Below are 18,036 nucleotides of genomic sequence, written 5' to 3'. Positions count from 1 at the left end.
ATTCATGCTCATCGGGTTTATATTTATTTTTGAAATGCAAACAAAAATAGAATAAATATTTCACACAAAACAGAAAAAAAAAAAAAAAACGACAACAAACCGATAATATCTATATGTCATACATCACATACACATACATATATAAATATATATATATATATTTATTTATTTTTTTTGTTTGACATCAATTGAAAACATATTTATATAGGACTACGGATAATATCGTCGCCACCTCCGTCACTAAAGTATCGACCGCTAATACGTGATCCATTAAACACATTATAATTTCAGTTTGGCCTTCCATTTTTCCAAATCTATAGCTAGCGGCGCACTGCCATATTCAGACTCATGGAATCTTCTACTGAAACACACTCACATTCCTTCATAGACTTTCGAACTGAGTACAAAGTGAAGCTTGACTTGGCATGTTCTGCTCAATATAAATATTCAACATCTCAATACGTCACTTTAAGGGATGTCTGGAATTTCCGCTAATAAGCTCTGAATGGGCCTGTTCATAGCCATTATTAAACAACTGACAAAATTAAATTCGTTCGAGTCCGAATCTTTTATACCCATTACAGTTTACCCGAAAAGAAGGGAAAAGAAATAAGAGACAAAATTTCTCAAGCCTTATAGTATGGAGTGGACGCAATTGATTTCTTCTATTTTCAAAATAAAAGTTTTTGTCGTAGAGGCGTTTGGGGGTTGAAGGGGTGTCCTTTAAAAAATTAAAAGGCCAACTGCAAATTCTTTTGCAAATTTTTAGGCGATTTCTCCATTTTCGCTAACCGGAAAAGGGTTATCATAAATACTACAAAGTTACGCAAGTAGACAGATGGACAGACGAACATGTCGGACAGCCGGACATGTTTAGGCACATTGCAGGTTTGCAACTGGCCAAGAATTTGTATACCTTATGCAGTTTTTGAAGTTTCTTTCTGCCTGTTATAAAGGTATTGAAAAATAATTATTAATATTGAAACACTATAATAATGGGTAGACTTGGTCAACAGCATTGCCTATAGAATATGCGCTCAAATTTTTGTACATTTATTTGCTGTAGTTTATGAGTAATGAGCAAAAGTACAACTCTTCATTCCCTTTGAAAAACCGCCGTGTTCTCGGTTTACGTGGTGCTGTGGGCGTGTCCATCAACCGATTTGCCCTATTTTCAATAAGAACCTGCGTGCAAGAACTTTCACTGTTTCTGTCAAATTTGAAGTCGTTAGCTTCATTTGTTGTTATACAACAGGCATTACACAGTCGGACAGACAGACGGATATGCTTAAATCGATTTAGAATTTGATGCTGATCAAGAATATATATACTTAGTGGGGTCTCTGCGGCTTTCTTCTGTTCGTTGCAAACGTTTTGACAAAATGAATATACCTTCGGTGATGGGTATGAAAATACAACGGCTAACAATAAAACGGTACCATCACCGCATATCATAATTGACATTAAATCCTTCGCAATTTGCTAAAAACTAAAGAGGAGATAAGCAATAATTGCAGAATGATGTTTTCACTAAGAAGGCACTGTTAAAAGCATGCGCTACGTCAAGAACCATATTTAGCGATATGCAAAACGTTTCAGGACGTGTATTCATTAGCCAATGTCAGAAGATGAGCATATAAAGATGACTCTCAGTAGATAAAAAATAACATTTGTCTGAGGCCATTTTTATCTTAAAAAAAAAGAAAAAAAAAAAAATTAAATCTGCAAACTCCCACAAGCACTAGAATATCCATTCGAATGCGTCTGTCGGACAATTCGGCCACGATTCGAGACTCAGTTGCGTGCAAGACTTTCCAATACTTTTGAAAATCTGAAATCGTTATCATAACCTTGAGCATATTACCCATAAACGTTCTCTGTTAGGAATGGATAGCGATAGAAGAAATTAGTTACAAGCCTTTAACTCCGATTTTACTATCTTTTGATCTAAACGCTATTTATATTTGTTTTTTTTCTCTTGTACATCTTAAAAGGAGTTGAAATTGAATTGTTTTTGTAAATATTCAATGTCAGCTGATATTTCAACTCCAAGACGATCACATCGATCAATATATCATTTTGTGTAAATAAAATTTACTTCTGAATTTAGAAAACCTCCAAGGATAGGCACAGTAGGTGGTGATCTTTTTTTTCGATTACAAAAACGGAAGTGTTTCGATTTACTGCTGTGCGGTTTTCTTTAGCAATAGGAAAATTACCTAAAATTAAGTTATATGTACAATAGATCAACTGGATATTGACAAACAATTAGACAAAATGATGACATCATTTGTTTCACATATAATATAATCCAAGAATTCGCCTTCGAAATAAGTCAGTCGCATACTTTAAATGTAACCGAGAACAATAACAATAAGAACAGCAACAACAACAACAACAACAGCAGCAGCAGCAACAACTATAAGAAGGAAGTATTAAAAAAGGAAATTAAAAACCAAAACAAGACTGACTCTCTCTCCCTCTCTCTCTCTCTCTTTTTCTTTTTCTTTTACTCACCTTCTCTTCCTTATATCCTTTCACTCACACGTGCCCTACTCTCGGTTAAATAAATGAGCATGAGTGATAGGGAAAACCTCTAAACCTCTAAACCTCTAAGGATAACTGTGTAGGGAAATTTTGGGATCTGAACAACACCCAATTTATTAAAATGATGGATGGATTCAGTTATCATTTTGTTGTTTTCATTATTGTTATTTGCTTTAAAATGTAATTGATTTGTTAAACAAAAAAAATATTTTCTTTCATTTTCATTCGCATCATCTTTAATAAAGCATTGACGTCAACTTGTGCGATCTAATCTAATAATAGATCAATAAATGAATGAATGTTGTCATCTCATTTCTTAATTACTAGAAGTTATTAAATATTGTGACAGTGTGCGTTCAATTTTTGTCACATTTTTTTATACATTTTTTTTGATGAATTCCTCCTGTCTTTTCTTCCTCTTTATTTATTTCTTTTTTAAATTGACAGACATCAGACAGACAGATGTGCGAGTTCTTTGCAAGATCCCGTCTTTAAGAATAGAATAAATAACTTTTATCTCATTTTGCTCTAAAGACGGCCGACATAATTGTTTTTCAATTCTAAGCGTTCTTTTACTACACAATCTTAAAAAATATTCCACCTAATTGGCCGAATAATGCTTGATCGTGCTTGTGAAACTTCGGCAAAAGTCACTTAGTTGAGAGAAAAGAAAAAATTCGTAAGAAGATAGAGAAGATTTCTTCTCGCACCGAAAGTTATTTCAGTCATTCCTCTTACTTTCTCTCTCACTCTCTCTCAACCCCTTTCTTTCTTTTTTTTTTCTTTGTCCTAAAATAAATGGAGAAAAAAACTCATCGAAACTTCATAAACTTTCTTGTTCGCCAACTTATCACGTAAAGAAGGAAGGATTTCGTTGTTGATTTCCTTGCCTTCGCGAGACGCGCAATTGGGGTTTTATTGGCTGGATTTCACCCTTGAACTCAAACTTAGGCCCAGTACAAGTCTTCTGATAGCCGCTGATACGTATCAAAATGCAATTAACTTTTGAACCTAACCTAGGCTGCAGTTAATCCTAGAGTGAAGTCTCATCAATCGCCTGCATTAGTTGGTGAAATAAGCTTTAATGTCCCCAGCCGCTTCTCTCGGCACTTCACCTTGGTTAAGCTTAGTCAATGTAAATATATTTATGAGCTGTTTAATCCGCTCAGAGTTGTTTGCAAAAACCTAAATGATGTTTATTATTCTTCTTATTCTCATTAGCGGACTCTTTAAAATCCATTAAAGCAACATTGCTTAATGCGAGTAATTTACCTATGTCGTACTTAAACTAGCTCTTACCCTAAAATGTCATGATTAATCGAAAATGAATTGTTTTGTAATTATTATCGGTGGCCAAGCTTATGCATGTTTGCGATAGCTTAAGGGTTCAATCGAAATTTGGTCTTGTATCGGCTGTGGGTGTGGCTCTATACTAGTTGTGTACATGCTTTTTTTCTTTTTTTTCCTTCTTATTTGCTTTATTGTACTTATACTAAGTTTTAATATTAATTAACTTTAGATTTACTTTCACTTTATTTTCAAAAATAAAATGATAATTCTTTCCATATATTCATACAACTGCTTGAAATATAATATATAATCTTTTTTATATAAATGTATAAAAAATATGCATTCATCTCCCCTTGTACGTCTCCTCAATAGTTTTATACAATTTTTATAGGCGTGGCATTCGATTTTTTTTTTTTAAGAGTCAATTCAACTCGACTATCAAAATTTTTAGTTGAGTTTCTTGTATAAGTAGAATAAATAAATAAATAAATAGAGTCCGCTGATTTAAGTTTCTGACTTTATGCCGCCAGTGATTACGAGCTAAAACCTTAATCTGATTTTAGAATATTACATCTTACCAAACGGTACATGACCAAACGGTCTCACTTCAGGAGAATCACGTTTTCTACAGTTACTAATTTCTGAATGAAAGAAATATAGGAACATATAATAGAACAGGTCATGGCGTCTTTGGCGGAGATAAAAAAATGCAGTATCCAAATATAAACGCACTTTTTCACTATAGCAATCGATTCAGAATAACTCCAAAAAAACAAGTTAAGAACGTCTGTCCGAATGATTGTCTGATATGCATCCAGATTTTTTAGTATTCAACTTGAAAAAGAAATTCGATACCCTAAGAAGCTTTATTTCTAAGATCAGTGCCCGTGTTTCGACAAGGATCTTATACGACGCAAACTATCGATTTTTAATATATTGCAAGAATAATCGATAAAAATAGTGTTTTGTTAAATGAATTTGAAATATTCGAATGAGATGGAATCACATTTTGAAATCTCAAGCATTTATGTATGCCTTTGTATAGCAACGAGAAATAATTTTTAGTCTTTTGCGGTGAAATTTGGTTTCAGATTAGTAATTTGACATATAAATTTGCTATGATAAATTTCAACGACATTGCTTCATTCTTCGTAGGCGTTCTCGAAAGTTCGAAAGTAATTTTTATGCGTCTAAAATGATGAGTTTTTATCAATTTTTTAACTTTAGATCAAAGCAAGCGAAGAAATATAAGCCGTAATGTAATTCCGATAGGACCAAATTTGATTTCTTTCCTCTGCCACGGAGATTCCGTAATGGCTTTCCTAAACTTGTTTCGACATAATATGATCTTCTAAAACACATTTGTTTTTTGCATAAAAATATCTTTTAATTTTTTTTTATAAGATCTGATTGATCTTCCTATTTAAGTTGATAGACCTATAGATAATATATTTAAAATAATTTTGACAATTGAACACATGTAATAATAATAATTTGTAAATTTCAAAGTCTTTATCAAATTAATAACTTCATTTATTATTTCATTCGTTTATATTGTATTAAATTAATAACTAATAGATTTCTAGAAAATTTCACATTAAGATCGTGATATTAAATGCATTGAAAAAGTATTGAAAATACCTGCATATCATAATTCTTACAAACATATAAAAATAATACCACAGAGAATTAAAAATTTAAAAACAAAGTAATAGTGCTTCAGGAATAGGGTGATACATATTATATGCAAAATACATAAAAAACTTATAAGATAAAAGTTCTATAAAATATTCCAGAGATTCCCTTAAAAATGAATATCAGTCATATAAAATACTCAGATAATACAACTTTTTTTACTTAAATAATAAAGACACACACACACATATACATAGATTTGAAATTGGTATGTGTGTGGTGTTAAGGCAATTGAAGGCATTTTTTTCTGCTCTATATTATTCGTGATATGTTCTTCAATAAAGCATTATAGCGCGTTGATGTTTTTCTTCATTTGGAGGCTGTAGACGTTGAACTTCTCGTTTCTCGCGACGTCGAGCATGTAATAATATAGTGATATTTAAAAAAACGACTAGAGTTGATATAACAACTAAGTAGAAACTATAGCCCAATGTGGCCAAACCGTGACTATACCAATTGTGCCTGCGATCCTCTATCGCTAAAACGTTATGTTGTAAATACTGAAAGAATTGTACTAGCCAGCAGATAAAGGCCAAGACTTGTGACAAAGCCGACGATATATTGGAAGCAAATAAAACAAGCATTGTGCCTGGTTTCTTGGCAGCAGACGCAGCTTTAAATACAGCGGCAATAGCGGAAATGGCACAACTCAACAAACCAAGGCCAGTACCCATTGCGGTGATAAGCCAAAGCCAAAAATTCATAGGTTGCTGTTCGGTCTGCATGAAAGTATATACTGAAAGCGAAAAGAATCTAAGTTAAATAGAATTAAGTGAAAAAAATTCAATTACCATCCACTGAATATGATCTCACACCGAAACCAGGATTTAAATCTTTGGTACCGTAAAATAAACCATAGCTTACTTCACCTTTAGATTGCTGCAAAACATGCACAAAAAAAAAAATGTATTTCGCTTTAATACACAACAATTATACAAATACACAACAAAGGGTGTAACATATTATAACTTACTGGAGCATTTGTTCGCTTCGGATAAGCCTTAACCCAGCTATTTGTAGTCAAACTGACCAACAATAAACCGATTGCCAAAATCGATCCAAAGAATGTAGAAAAAACTAATGTTCTGGTTCGCAAACTCATATTTGTACTTTCTATTTTACTAACGAATCTTTGCAGTGAACGCGAAACAAGACTTAAGCAACAAACTTCAAACTTGTTTGTAATGTGTGCTTATAATACCAAAACGACACGCGCATACATGTATACAAATGGAAAAAAGCATTAATAAAATAAATGTGTTCAATTTATTTTTACTAGCAATTCATTAAAATGTTGAGTATTGCTTAACGATTTTCACTTGTTTTTGCATTTCTTCCATAAGTATTCTTTGATTGTTATTCCCTTCAATCAGTTGCTGATTGTTGTGATTTTTTTTTAATTTATAAAATTATATTTATTACTTCTTGTGTACAGTCGTTAGCAGGCTTATAGCAGATCAGATCAATTCCGTATTTTCATAGATTTCAGGATTTTCGATAAACAAATGTGAATAATAGTACTATTACTAATGGATCTTTTTCATTATATAGATTATCCGCTTATTTCTTTTGAATATAAGATGAAATAGCGTTGACAACATCAACTAAAATTCAGGGTATCCTATTGTTTGTGAAAAGGATAAAAATGTAATAATCATAGAGTTATCACAGTGAATTGTCGAATATTTTTGTAAATTCAATCTTTTGTGCATTGATACGTACAGGGAAATCGCAAATATGAAAGGTGCTTGGTTTAGGTTAAGATTTAGCGCAACTGGAAACGGTAAAAAAGTTTACGCTATTGAATTTCATAAACTATTATTATTTCTTCTAACTTATTTTAACGTATCGGGATGTTAACAGTCAAAATTTCCTGATTAGCTATTATCAATTAAATTTTCGCAGTTGGCAACCCTATCCTTATCGTCTGGGATATTTATTGTACGTTGTTATTACTATTTGCACTTACACATTTTTTGATTATATGGCTCTCTCTTGGTTTTATTTATTACTTGAATTCAACAATATAACAAACAGATTAAATTTAAAATTTTTTTTTGTCCAAAAAATCAAACAAGAATGAATATTTAAATGGTTTAATTTAATTACGAAACTTGGCATGTCCTCCTTAAGTATATAGAAAAATTTCCTTTATATGTTAATATACATTGCATTCGTATTCCACTGTAATGTAATTAATGTATTATTAAGAAATGCATTAACAATAAGTTATTTTATCGAGATCTTTTACTTATAAATAATCCTAAAAAGTTTATTTTACGCTCGCAAATATTTATGATTCTTTTTACATTGTTTAAGCTATACATTTTCCCTATACCGTGCTGTGCTACGCTATGCCTATCCGTAAATATGGCAACCTTTGGCGGTTCGGATGAAGAGCAATAAAGCAAAAGAAAGAAAGATAAGAAAAGAGGCAGAATATTTGGTTAAAAATTAGTGTTATAAAAATTTTTTTCTTTTTCGTTTTTTAAAAATTACAAATTAACGCAATCACAACAAAGAAAACAGTTTTATTAAATTTAATAATTACACGGCAGCAAAGAAACTCAACACAAAAATCATGTTGTATTGGAATTTTTCATAAGAATAACAACAAGAAGGGTAAATAAATTATAATGAAAAATTCATTCTATAATTTTTTATTGTAGAGAAAAATAAATACACAAATTATTTTGTAGTGGCACTAAAAAAAAAGAGCAGAAAGAAAAAATGTGAAAAAAATGCAGATGAGTGAATATATTCACAATACATAAAGTGAAAGTTAATTATTTAGTGTGTGTTGTATTGCGAGGTGCAAAAAGAAAAACGGAACAGAGAAGCAAAAGAAAAATGGCTAAAACATAAAATTGTCGCTACTAAAATGAAGCTGATTAAGGCGCAAAATAGATTGATAGAGACGAGAGGGTCGCAATTGAATATTTTACGTTAAACAGAACAGAGCAGTCTCCTGCACCTCCTGACCCTTTTGCGATTATTATTAATTTTTGTGTGAATGCATGCCACTGTTGATTTAGCTGATAGTGTGTTTTGTGGTATATATTTCCATACTTCTCGTAAGTCAATCAATCGCATGGAAAAATAAAAAACTCTTATATATATGTTTTGCAAACAAAAATATAAACGCTTGACGCTAATAACACAACGGTTAAAGAGGGCCATTTGTTATTGATGACCAGGAAGCTAATGAAAAATAAACACTGGCTCGAAAAAAAACAAAGACCCTGAAGTATGTCTATCTTTTGCTTGGTTGCTTTGTTTTAAAGGCCATCAATGACGTTTATTATTACCAATACAAACAAGAAATACAAGCGATGGGATTTTCAAATGTTGACGAGAAAGGCCAATATTTATAAATTACAATGTATTCGAAATTATACTAAATTTATATTACGGTTTCAGCAATATAAAAACTTAATTATTACCTTTGTAGATTAGGATTTATTGGCGTTGCTAGAACGTTTTGAAAGTCTCGATGGTTTCCTTCTTCCCAAAAAATGAGAGGCAACATAACTATCATTAAGAACAATAACTGAAGACTTTTTTTTATAAAGAAGATAATATTATTCTATGATACTCTAAGAGACCCAAATACTCCCCAAGTTATGGAAAACGAATTTCAATACGCCAAGATAGTCCTAAAAGTTTTTTATTATCAGAGAAGGATCATTTTCACAATTTTTTCTTACGTAGATTCCATTTCACTAAGTAGATTTTTATTTAAATAGGGCAAGCAATCGAAATATGAGTCGTTATATGATGCCTACTACTCCTAATTCCAATTTCGATCCCATCAATTTAAGCAAGTTTAGTTAATGAAAAGTAATTGTAGAATAGTAAGAACTTTTTTCATTATCTTCACCAATAATTTGTTCAAATTGTTTTTTTTTATCTTAATTAAAATTGTTTATTCTTTATTTTAGTATCCTAATTATCCAATTATCGACGTCATCACTAATACGTGCAAGGATTTCATTAACATCAACAAGTAATAATAAAATACTAATCGAGAGCATAAAACGGTGAAATCAAAGAGAAAGCAACGTCTTTTATAAAGAATTGTGGATTTTTGTTTTTCTTTATTTTTTATATATTCTTCGGTCTTTAATTGGCCAGAAGACGCGTTATTAATATTATTGTACCTTTAGTAAAGTGGATCACTAAACAGCAGGCACAGCCACAGCTTGGGAGCCGTTGCTGCTGCTTTTGTTACTGTTGTCGTGACTCTTTTCTCCTTTTAGCCGGGGAATAAAGAGGATACGTGTTTTTCGTTTAAGTAAAACATGTGCGATCCCAGTTCAAAAGTACAGAAATGGACTTGCGATTATTGCACTTACGAGAATTTTCCTTCTTCCATCAAATGTACAATGTGCAAGGGAGCCAAACCTTTATTAAATGAGGATATTTTTCGGTAAGTTAACTTGGTTTTCGATTTGAAGGAAGAAAAAAATTAACAAAATCTCTTTTTCTGCGGCCTTTAATTAATTAGTTTAAGTCCTCCACAAAATTCTTGCGACGCCGATGGTGATGCCCGTGGTGCTGTGGCTGCTGTTGATTCTGAACCCTCAAGTTTTAATGCCTGCTCTCGTCACGATTCGCAAAATTTAGCTGGAGCCTCTACTAGCGATAACAAGTGGGCTTGTAAAATGTGTACTTATTTAAATTGGCCTCGAAGTTTACGTTGTGTCCAATGTTATACTAAGAAAGGAGCTGTTTTGGAAACGATACCCTCCCAAGATATAGGTGCTGCATCGGTGATATTAAAAACTCACACTCCACCTAATGAATTGGAGCAAAAACCTTCAGCATCTCATAAACGTTTCACAAATCATCATTTAAAAGAGTCGAAATCACAAATTGACGGAGTTGGACAGATAGAACCGGGTAATAATCAACTACAAGAAAGATTAAGCCGTATGCATATTGCGTCAAAAATAGATGCAGAAATGAATGCTAGCAATAGCGCGGCTAGTGCTGCGGGCGCTGCTGCGCAGCGTTTAAGCCCTATAGGCTCTTCAACTACCCATCTCAATAATCTCGCCAATAGTTCGCAATCTCAGCAGCTTCACTCCTCTCCCTCCGTTCCCGCAAACGTACAGCAACATAGCTACATAGCCAAGTGGCCCTGTAATGTAAGAAACCTTTAAAATTGTATGATTTTTCAAAAGCATTTTGGTTTTTTTTGTCGTCTCTTATTTCAGACTTGTACTTACGAAAATTTTCCGAAAAGTCTCAAATGCTCCATGTGTGGCAGTCCACGTGATAGCAACATTACTAGCACTGAGAACAATGCCAGTGGCAGCAACAACCAGCAAAACAATAGCGGCAGTGATAAAATGAATGATACCGTCTCTTCGAATAATTCCTTTAATAAGCAACAAAATATTTATCAATTGGGTAAACGATATATATTGTTTTATTAAGAACTTATGAATGTTTATTCAATTGTTTTTTCCTTTTAAAGGTTCTTCAGATACTATTAACAACTGTGATACGGTGCAAGAGCGCCAAGAACGTCGTCAACGACAAATACGCCGCCAAGTTGATTGGCAGTGGCTTAACGCCTGCTTGGGTAAGTTTTTAAAATATTTGCACATAAAAAAAAAATCGAACAAATTCTTTTGTTTATATACGCTTTAGGTGTGGTGGAAAATAATTATAGTGCTGTTGAGGCTTATTTATCCTGCGGTGGTAATCCGGCACGTTCATTGACTAGCACGGAAATAGCGGCGCTCAATCGTAATTCAGCTTTCGATGTGGGTCACACACTTATACATCTGGCGATACGCTTTCATCGGGAAGAAATGTTGCCAATGTTATTAGCACAAATATCCGGTTCGGGCCCGGGCATTAAACGAGTGCCGTCATTTGTGGCACCTGATTTGGCTACCGATATACGGCGACATTTCTCCAATATGTTACGTGTACGAAAATCGGTATTTAATTGCCATTATGTGCAAGAGCATGCCACATTTTCCTTGCCTGCAGAAATTGAAGAGTTACCTTTGCCTATACAAGAACAACTTTACGATGAATTGCTTGATCGAGATGCTCAAAAACAGTTGGAAAATCCTCCACCAGCTTTAAATTGGTCAATGGAAATTACAGCTCGATTGGGTTCACGTTTGTTGGTGCTGTGGAATCGCAGTGCTGGAGATTGCCTTCTTGATTCAGCCATGCAGGCCACTTGGGGCGTATTTGATCGGGATAATACATTGCGGAGAGCCTTGGCCGATAGCTTACATCAATGTGCACCTATGTAAGAATTTATTTGTAAATTGTGTAAAGACTAAGCGTTACTAAGCGAAAATGTGTTGATTTTTTGAAAGGTTTTATACGCGTTGGAAGGAGTATGAAATGTTGCAAGCCTCAATGCTACATTTTACCTTAGAAGAAGCTCAATGGCAAGAGGACTGGAATACTTTGCTTACTTTAGCTAGCCAGCCGGGTGCATCGTTGGAACAATTGCATATATTTGCTCTGGCTCATATCCTGCGACGTCCTATAATAGTTTACGGAGTTAAATATGTAAAAAGCTTTCGTGGCGAAGACATTGGTTATGCTAGATTCGAAGGTCTTTTCAAACAGATATTATAATTTATCAAACTTTTATTAATGCTCTGTACTATTCGCAGGACTTTATTTACCTTTATTTTGGGATCAAAATTTTTGCATAAAATCCCCCATAGCTTTGGGTTATACCCGTGGTCATTTTAGCGCTTTGGTACCTATGGAACCATATGCGAGGATCGATTTACGGCGGGACGAACCAGAAGATGTCACTTACTTGCCCTTAATGGATTGTGAGTCTAAACTTTTGCCTATACATTTTTTAACACAAGCCGAGGTAAGTGAAAAAGTAAAATTAAAAAGCAAAATTCTTAAGTTAAGCTTCTATTATGGTTTGAAAAGATGGGTCGGGAAGAAGCCATAATGAGACAATGGCTGGATGTTTGTGTTACCGAGGGTGGCTTGCTGGTAGCGCAACAAAAATTACGTAAACGTCCTTTATTAGTAGCTCAAATGCTCGAAGAATGGTTAAATCACTATCGAAGTATAGCGTAAGTCATTTTCCTTTATAGTTAATTCATTTAAAATTAAGGGCAGAGCGGGGAAAAAAATGGTATAATATTATCTTACAGACAAGTAATCACGGCTCCATTTGTTAGACGACCTCAACAAACTGGTTACTCTAGTGACGGTGATTCCGATGAAGAGTAATGATATAATATGTGTTTATGCAGCCGTGTTTACAAAATAACAAAACATTCTACAAAAACAGCTACTACTGCTATTATTTGCTTAAACAACACCTAAATAATAATTCGTATGTTTGTTACATAAAAAAGAAAAAACCAAGATAAAATTAATAGATTTTTAGTAGTGAAATTGATATAGTTACCTAAAAAAGCAACAACTACAAAACAAAAAAGCGAAACATTTTAAAACCAACAAAAAAAAGTAATTTTTCCCGGAAGGATGTAAAATATTACAACACAAAATTCTTATAAGTAATTTTTATTAGTTAAAATTTTGAATAATTAAAAAGAACAAAAAAAACAAAACAGGATTCACACAGAAAATTATCGATATACGTATATATACACATATGCACTTATGTATATACATACACATATGGGTGTACTTGTATATACAAATACAAAACGGAAAATCAAATTAAGCGTTTGGCTAATGGAAAGCGGGCTTAAGCAATGTCCAATTCGATGCGAGAAAGCATGTTCTACTCAGCCTGGTTCTTTTAAACGTGTGTTATGTGCGTGTATGTTTGAACAATCAAAAAAAAAAAAAAATTTTTTTTATTGTAAATTAAACAAGGGATTAATGAATGGGTTTAAATGAAAACGAAAAAAAAAGTAGTCAGCACACAGCAATCAAATAACATTACAATGCTATTCTTCACTCCACCCCCAACAACGCCCGCATATATATATATATATGTATGATATATATATATCGTCCGTATAAACCACCACCACCACCACCACTACGAACTAAATCTTTTTTATATATAGTCTCCTTTATTTTCTCCCCAGTGCCCACGTTTAAATAAAAGGAAAGTATTTGTAATTCAAAATAGTTAAAAAGAAAAAAAGTTAAGAAAGAGAATAAAACAAAAAAGAATATTTAAGATGAAAATTTATTTATAGTGTTGTTTTAACATACTTTTTCTGTCTAAAAAAAAATGAAATAAATTTATTATATTAATCATATTGAGAAAAAATTAAATAAATGATATTAAATATTTTGTTGGTAATGTTATTTAAAGAATTGAATTATTTGTAATTAATTAATATACTTAATTATTACATAATAAAATTAAAAATTGCATAAATAAAGTGGAACTTGAACAAACGAAGTTATGTTCGCTGATATTCGCAAGCTTCACGATCCAACATCCAACATAAACGGAAATGAAAATGAAACCGCGCAAAAGCAATTAAACTGACCGCAAGCAAAGCTTGCAAAGTATAATATATAGATCGCCTCGACTAATGTATCAAAAGAGTCGGCGGGTTTTTTTTTGTTTGATTTTAAGCTTAATCGGGCAAGAATGAAAAGAGAAGATGACAGTTGTTTACGATTATAAATTCAACATTAAGTTTTGCACAGTAAAGATATCTTCGTTAACAGCGGCAAAGCTACTATCACTATGTGTCCTCTTCGTATTATTGTTGAAGAAGTAACGAAATTGTTAAAGTTTATGAAAAAAGTCAATTCAAAAAATCTGACTTACTTTGTAATGGCAACGATACGAATATCTTGCGGTGGTCTGCCGATTCTTCAACAGTTCAGAAACCCGCTCAGGGTTTGCTTTGAATGGTTTTCGAATAATTTTAAACTCGGATAATTTTAAATATTCGGAGATATTTCTAAGCAGCAACGACGCTCTTTTATCAAGTACATTCCTTGATGCAAAATACCTACGATGTTTTCTTGTCTCTCAATATCGGAATCTCTAAGAAAACCTGTTATTGATGTGTTTAAATGCATTGTGCGCCTCTTTTAGGATTTATTTATAGTTACAACAGTTCCACAACAAAAAAGTTCAAAGGCACAGTTTACCTAAAAAAAGAAGAAAATTTTTAAACTTTGAAAATGATAAATAATTATCTCAATTTATTTCACTTGCATATTTATTTGCTCCTTTTTTATTAGCTATAATTCAACAGAAATATTTCCATTATTTATGCTTACTAAAATGTATCTTACATTTGAAAAATGGAATGTAAAGTTTTTACATTACATGAAAATGTTACATTTGAACAAATCTGTAAATAATCAATTATATTTGATTTGCAAAGCGTTTCTCACTTACAATTGCAATGCCATACAAAAAAAAAAAACGCTTTATGACTTTTGGCAGCACTTTGAGACGATTTTTCAAAAGGTGGATGATCACATATGAAAACTGTAGTTTCTGCTGTTGTATTATTTGGGAAAAGCAGCGAAAGCCAACTTTCAGATACGTGATTACTACTATATTTTACGTACAATGCCTATTTTGTCTACCTTTGTCCGTACCCTGCATATGGGTACAAAAAGCAAATTACGCGATCTTAAGTAGAAAACAGCTAATAGACGGCTATTTGGTTTTCCAAAAAAAATAATTAAGATTTTAATAGTAATTTTCAAATGATATAGAAAATCAAGCGATGTAAGCTTTTAAAAAATTTAATAAATTTCCTGCGCTAAAGATAAATATAGTTATTTTCTTCTTTTTTTTTTTTTGCTTCCCAGGAAAATATAACTTTTACTGTAACGGATGATTTGTAGCTTTTAATATTTTCGTAGATCTGGCAGTGTACTTACATAAAAACGGTATTCTCTTCGTCGCCTTACTCTCTTCTCTATTTCTTGTCAGCGTGACTTTCTCATTGGTTGTGCAAGAAATTTTTGTTTTTGCCGTCAGTTGTGTTGAGGATTTCGCGGACGCGTAAGAAAAAGCATTTAGTGTTAATATAATTTTCTGCTCAGATTTTCTCATTAAAAGAAGCTATAAAAATTAATTTTTTTATTTTAAATATAATAAGAAATTCAATTGAAAGAGCAAAAAATAATAATGCATTTATTTTAACATAAACTAAACACAGCCGTTAAAAAATATATGTAAATGAAAATTGTGTTTTTTGCAAGAAAAAAGTTAATAGGTGCTTAATATAGCCAAAAAAAAAAAAGAAAAAAAATAGTGCGAGTGAAAAAAATACGGACATTAAGGGAAAAAAGACATCGAGTAGCAGAGCGTTTTATTCGAGAGATTGAGAGAGGGTCTCACTAAAAGCATTAATACAGAAGAGTGTAATGGGTAAGTTTTGTAGCAAAGTAGCAATAACAATGCTTAGCTCAAACGGGATGGATAAGACATTGATTCGATAGTGGTGGAGGTGGTGATTTTGCTTTGGGGTGACAAACTTTAAAGTCCATCAGCGAATTATTGATTAATGAACAAACGAAGTGTGAATACATGTTCAATTTATGTCTTCTTTTAAGTAAACAAAAATCTTTGAGTAGCTTTTTTTTTAGAAAACCCCCCCAAAAAAAAAAAAAAACAACATATGTTGCGCTGCGCCTATAAACACGCATCTGCATATGTTCGTAAAGATATGTGGACATAGGTAGGGTTTTATAGATTTACTTGCACTCCCTAATTTTGACTGATATGTGAAACGTGAGCGAATTTACTTTTGTATCTAATTATGCTCTCTCTCTCCCTCTGATACGCTCTTTTTTTGCATCTCTATTTCTTGTTAAAGGAGTTTCTTAAGCGTAATATTTTTGCATTACAGAGTCTTCATTACGCGGTATGATATCATTCTTAGCTAATATGTCAATATTATCATGTACAACAAATACGGAGTAATCACTAAGAAACGATGAAGTTAACTGTTATGTACCGTTGGGGGTCTTTCATTCATTTATCCATTTAACACGTTTGCGTTTTGCGTAAGTGCATAGTATGCCAAATAAGAATACTCTTTGTTTTGTATTGTTTCTTGAGTATCTTTTTTTTTTTTTCTTTATTTTTTGTATTCCCTTTGTTGCTGGTATTCTTTTTCCGAAATTAATTGCGGTTAGTGAGCACAATAGTTGGTAAAAGTGTCGTTTATATGTTGAGTCGTTCCTCCTTACTTATAATCATTAAAAAATAACAGCTATGTACATACTCGTTTTGATTATATACCATAATTGAAGAACTACAACAATAAATATATGCATGTGCAAGTTAAATTCAGACAAATAAAGCAATTTTTTTCCTCCCTCACTTGTTCCTTTTTCCGCTATGCATTGTTCTCCATATTGGTTCGATGGCTGTTTGTTGATTGAATTGAGTGCATATATGCAAAAGTGGACAAGTGTACAAAATCAAACAATATAAAAAATAAAAACGGTACAATAACGTCTATGGAACTAATCGAGCAACTGTTTACTATTCTAGATGTATTCATACACGATACGCGGTATTCTGCCTGTCATTGCAATCATTGTTGAGAGCTAACTTGTGTGTCTGTGTGTGTGTGTGTGAATGTGCGTATGTAACTACATGACCAAGTAGTGTATATTCCACATGAATGAAATATTTTATTCAATACTTAATTGTCTTTTCAAGGGGTTTTCTTATGAACAAGTCATCTTTACGTTTCATCAACATCAGCGTCATCGCCAACATCATCATCAAAGCCACTAATAGGTACAAAAAAGAGACCCAAACCGACATCATTAATTTGTGTGTTACTTATTTCCCATCCCACAGCTTAGATGTGAGTATGAACAAAAAGAAAATTAGATTAGATTTAGGACGATTCTCATTAGTAATGAGGCAAGTGTATGGTGATGATCGAAATACTATCGCATTCAGAATTCGCCTATATAATGATCGCACATGGAAAGCCTTGTTATTCAAGCATTACTAGGCACACAATTTAACTTTAACTGATTATCAGGAGACGCCATAACTGTTCTGGATTGAAGGAGGACTTCTTCATTGATTAAACTGTTGATGTAAAGCTTTAGTTAAAGTAAGGAATGTACAAATATTTAATGCAAGTAAAGAGTTTGCATTTGTTTCCTAAACCAATTAGAAAATAATTTCATTATAGATTATCGCGTCACTACTGTTCTAGGCGTCAAGGTGTGCCAACATTTGATTTTACGCAATTCAGATATTGCTTCAGTACCTCCTATGTAGTAGGACAATATCTTAAAAGATGCCCTTTTTAAATGTTTTTCTGTATTTTACCGAATGTCAGTCATTGTATATATAAGTCACGCCCATTCTCAAAATTAATTCATGGGCAAACAATCATATGAGACTTGGTCTTAGTTCTCTCTATTCATTTTTATTAATTTTGTATTTGCTTTGAAAAAACCATCTGAGATATGAACGGATGAGCGTGTAAGTCTAAGTTGGAACGATTTTTTACACTTAAAGACGATGTATCTGACCATTGTGGGCCTTTTTTGCTAATG

At 32.6% G+C, this 18,036-nt stretch overlaps 3 protein-coding genes across 4 annotated transcripts in view; 2 read left to right on the top strand and 1 right to left on the bottom strand.

Annotated features, from left to right (window-relative positions):
* Positions 1 to 5,673: 5,673 nt before the first annotated feature.
* On the bottom strand, positions 5,674 to 6,815 carry LOC119638858. The gene is made up of 3 exons (XM_038035935.1): positions 6,506 to 6,815; positions 6,324 to 6,411; positions 5,674 to 6,268 (listed from the first exon to the last, which is right to left on the bottom strand). Exons 1-3 carry the CDS (start codon positions 6,632 to 6,634, stop codon positions 5,808 to 5,810), a joined length of 678 nt encoding a protein of 225 aa, XP_037891863.1. The 5' UTR covers positions 6,635 to 6,815; the 3' UTR covers positions 5,674 to 5,807.
* A 1,217-nt stretch (positions 6,816 to 8,032) lies between these two features.
* Positions 8,033 to 13,407, top strand: LOC119638857 (ubiquitin thioesterase trabid). 2 transcript variants are annotated; one of them, XM_038035933.1, is made up of 10 exons: positions 8,033 to 8,154; positions 9,474 to 9,961; positions 10,040 to 10,682; positions 10,752 to 10,947; positions 11,015 to 11,122; positions 11,191 to 11,809; positions 11,880 to 12,124; positions 12,186 to 12,397; positions 12,463 to 12,611; positions 12,693 to 13,407. In XM_038035933.1, exons 2-10 carry the CDS (start codon positions 9,834 to 9,836, stop codon positions 12,769 to 12,771), a joined length of 2,379 nt encoding a protein of 792 aa, XP_037891861.1. In that variant the 5' UTR covers positions 8,033 to 8,154; positions 9,474 to 9,833; the 3' UTR covers positions 12,772 to 13,407. The 2 variants fall into 2 exon arrangements, with proteins under 2 accessions (XP_037891861.1, XP_037891862.1); XM_038035934.1 differs by lacking the exon at positions 8,033 to 8,154 and adding an exon at positions 8,482 to 8,606.
* Positions 13,408 to 15,719: 2,312 nt separating this feature from the next.
* Positions 15,720 to 18,036, top strand: part of LOC119638809 (actin-binding LIM protein 3) — a 38,805-nt gene continuing 36,488 nt past the window's right edge. The window contains exon 1 of the mRNA XM_038035832.1: positions 15,720 to 15,874. Coding sequence (XP_037891760.1) covers positions 15,871 to 15,874 — 4 coding nt within the window. The 5' untranslated portion in view covers positions 15,720 to 15,870. The remainder of the gene's footprint in view (positions 15,875 to 18,036) is intronic.

This window comes from Glossina fuscipes, unplaced genomic scaffold, assembly GCF_014805625.2.
Source record: "Glossina fuscipes isolate IAEA_lab_2018 unplaced genomic scaffold, Yale_Gfus_2 110, whole genome shotgun sequence".
Classification (NCBI taxonomy): Eukaryota; Metazoa; Arthropoda; class Insecta; order Diptera; family Glossinidae; genus Glossina; species Glossina fuscipes.
The sequence above is the reverse complement of the archived record's forward strand: the minus strand, read 5'-3'. Positions and strand labels throughout refer to the sequence as shown.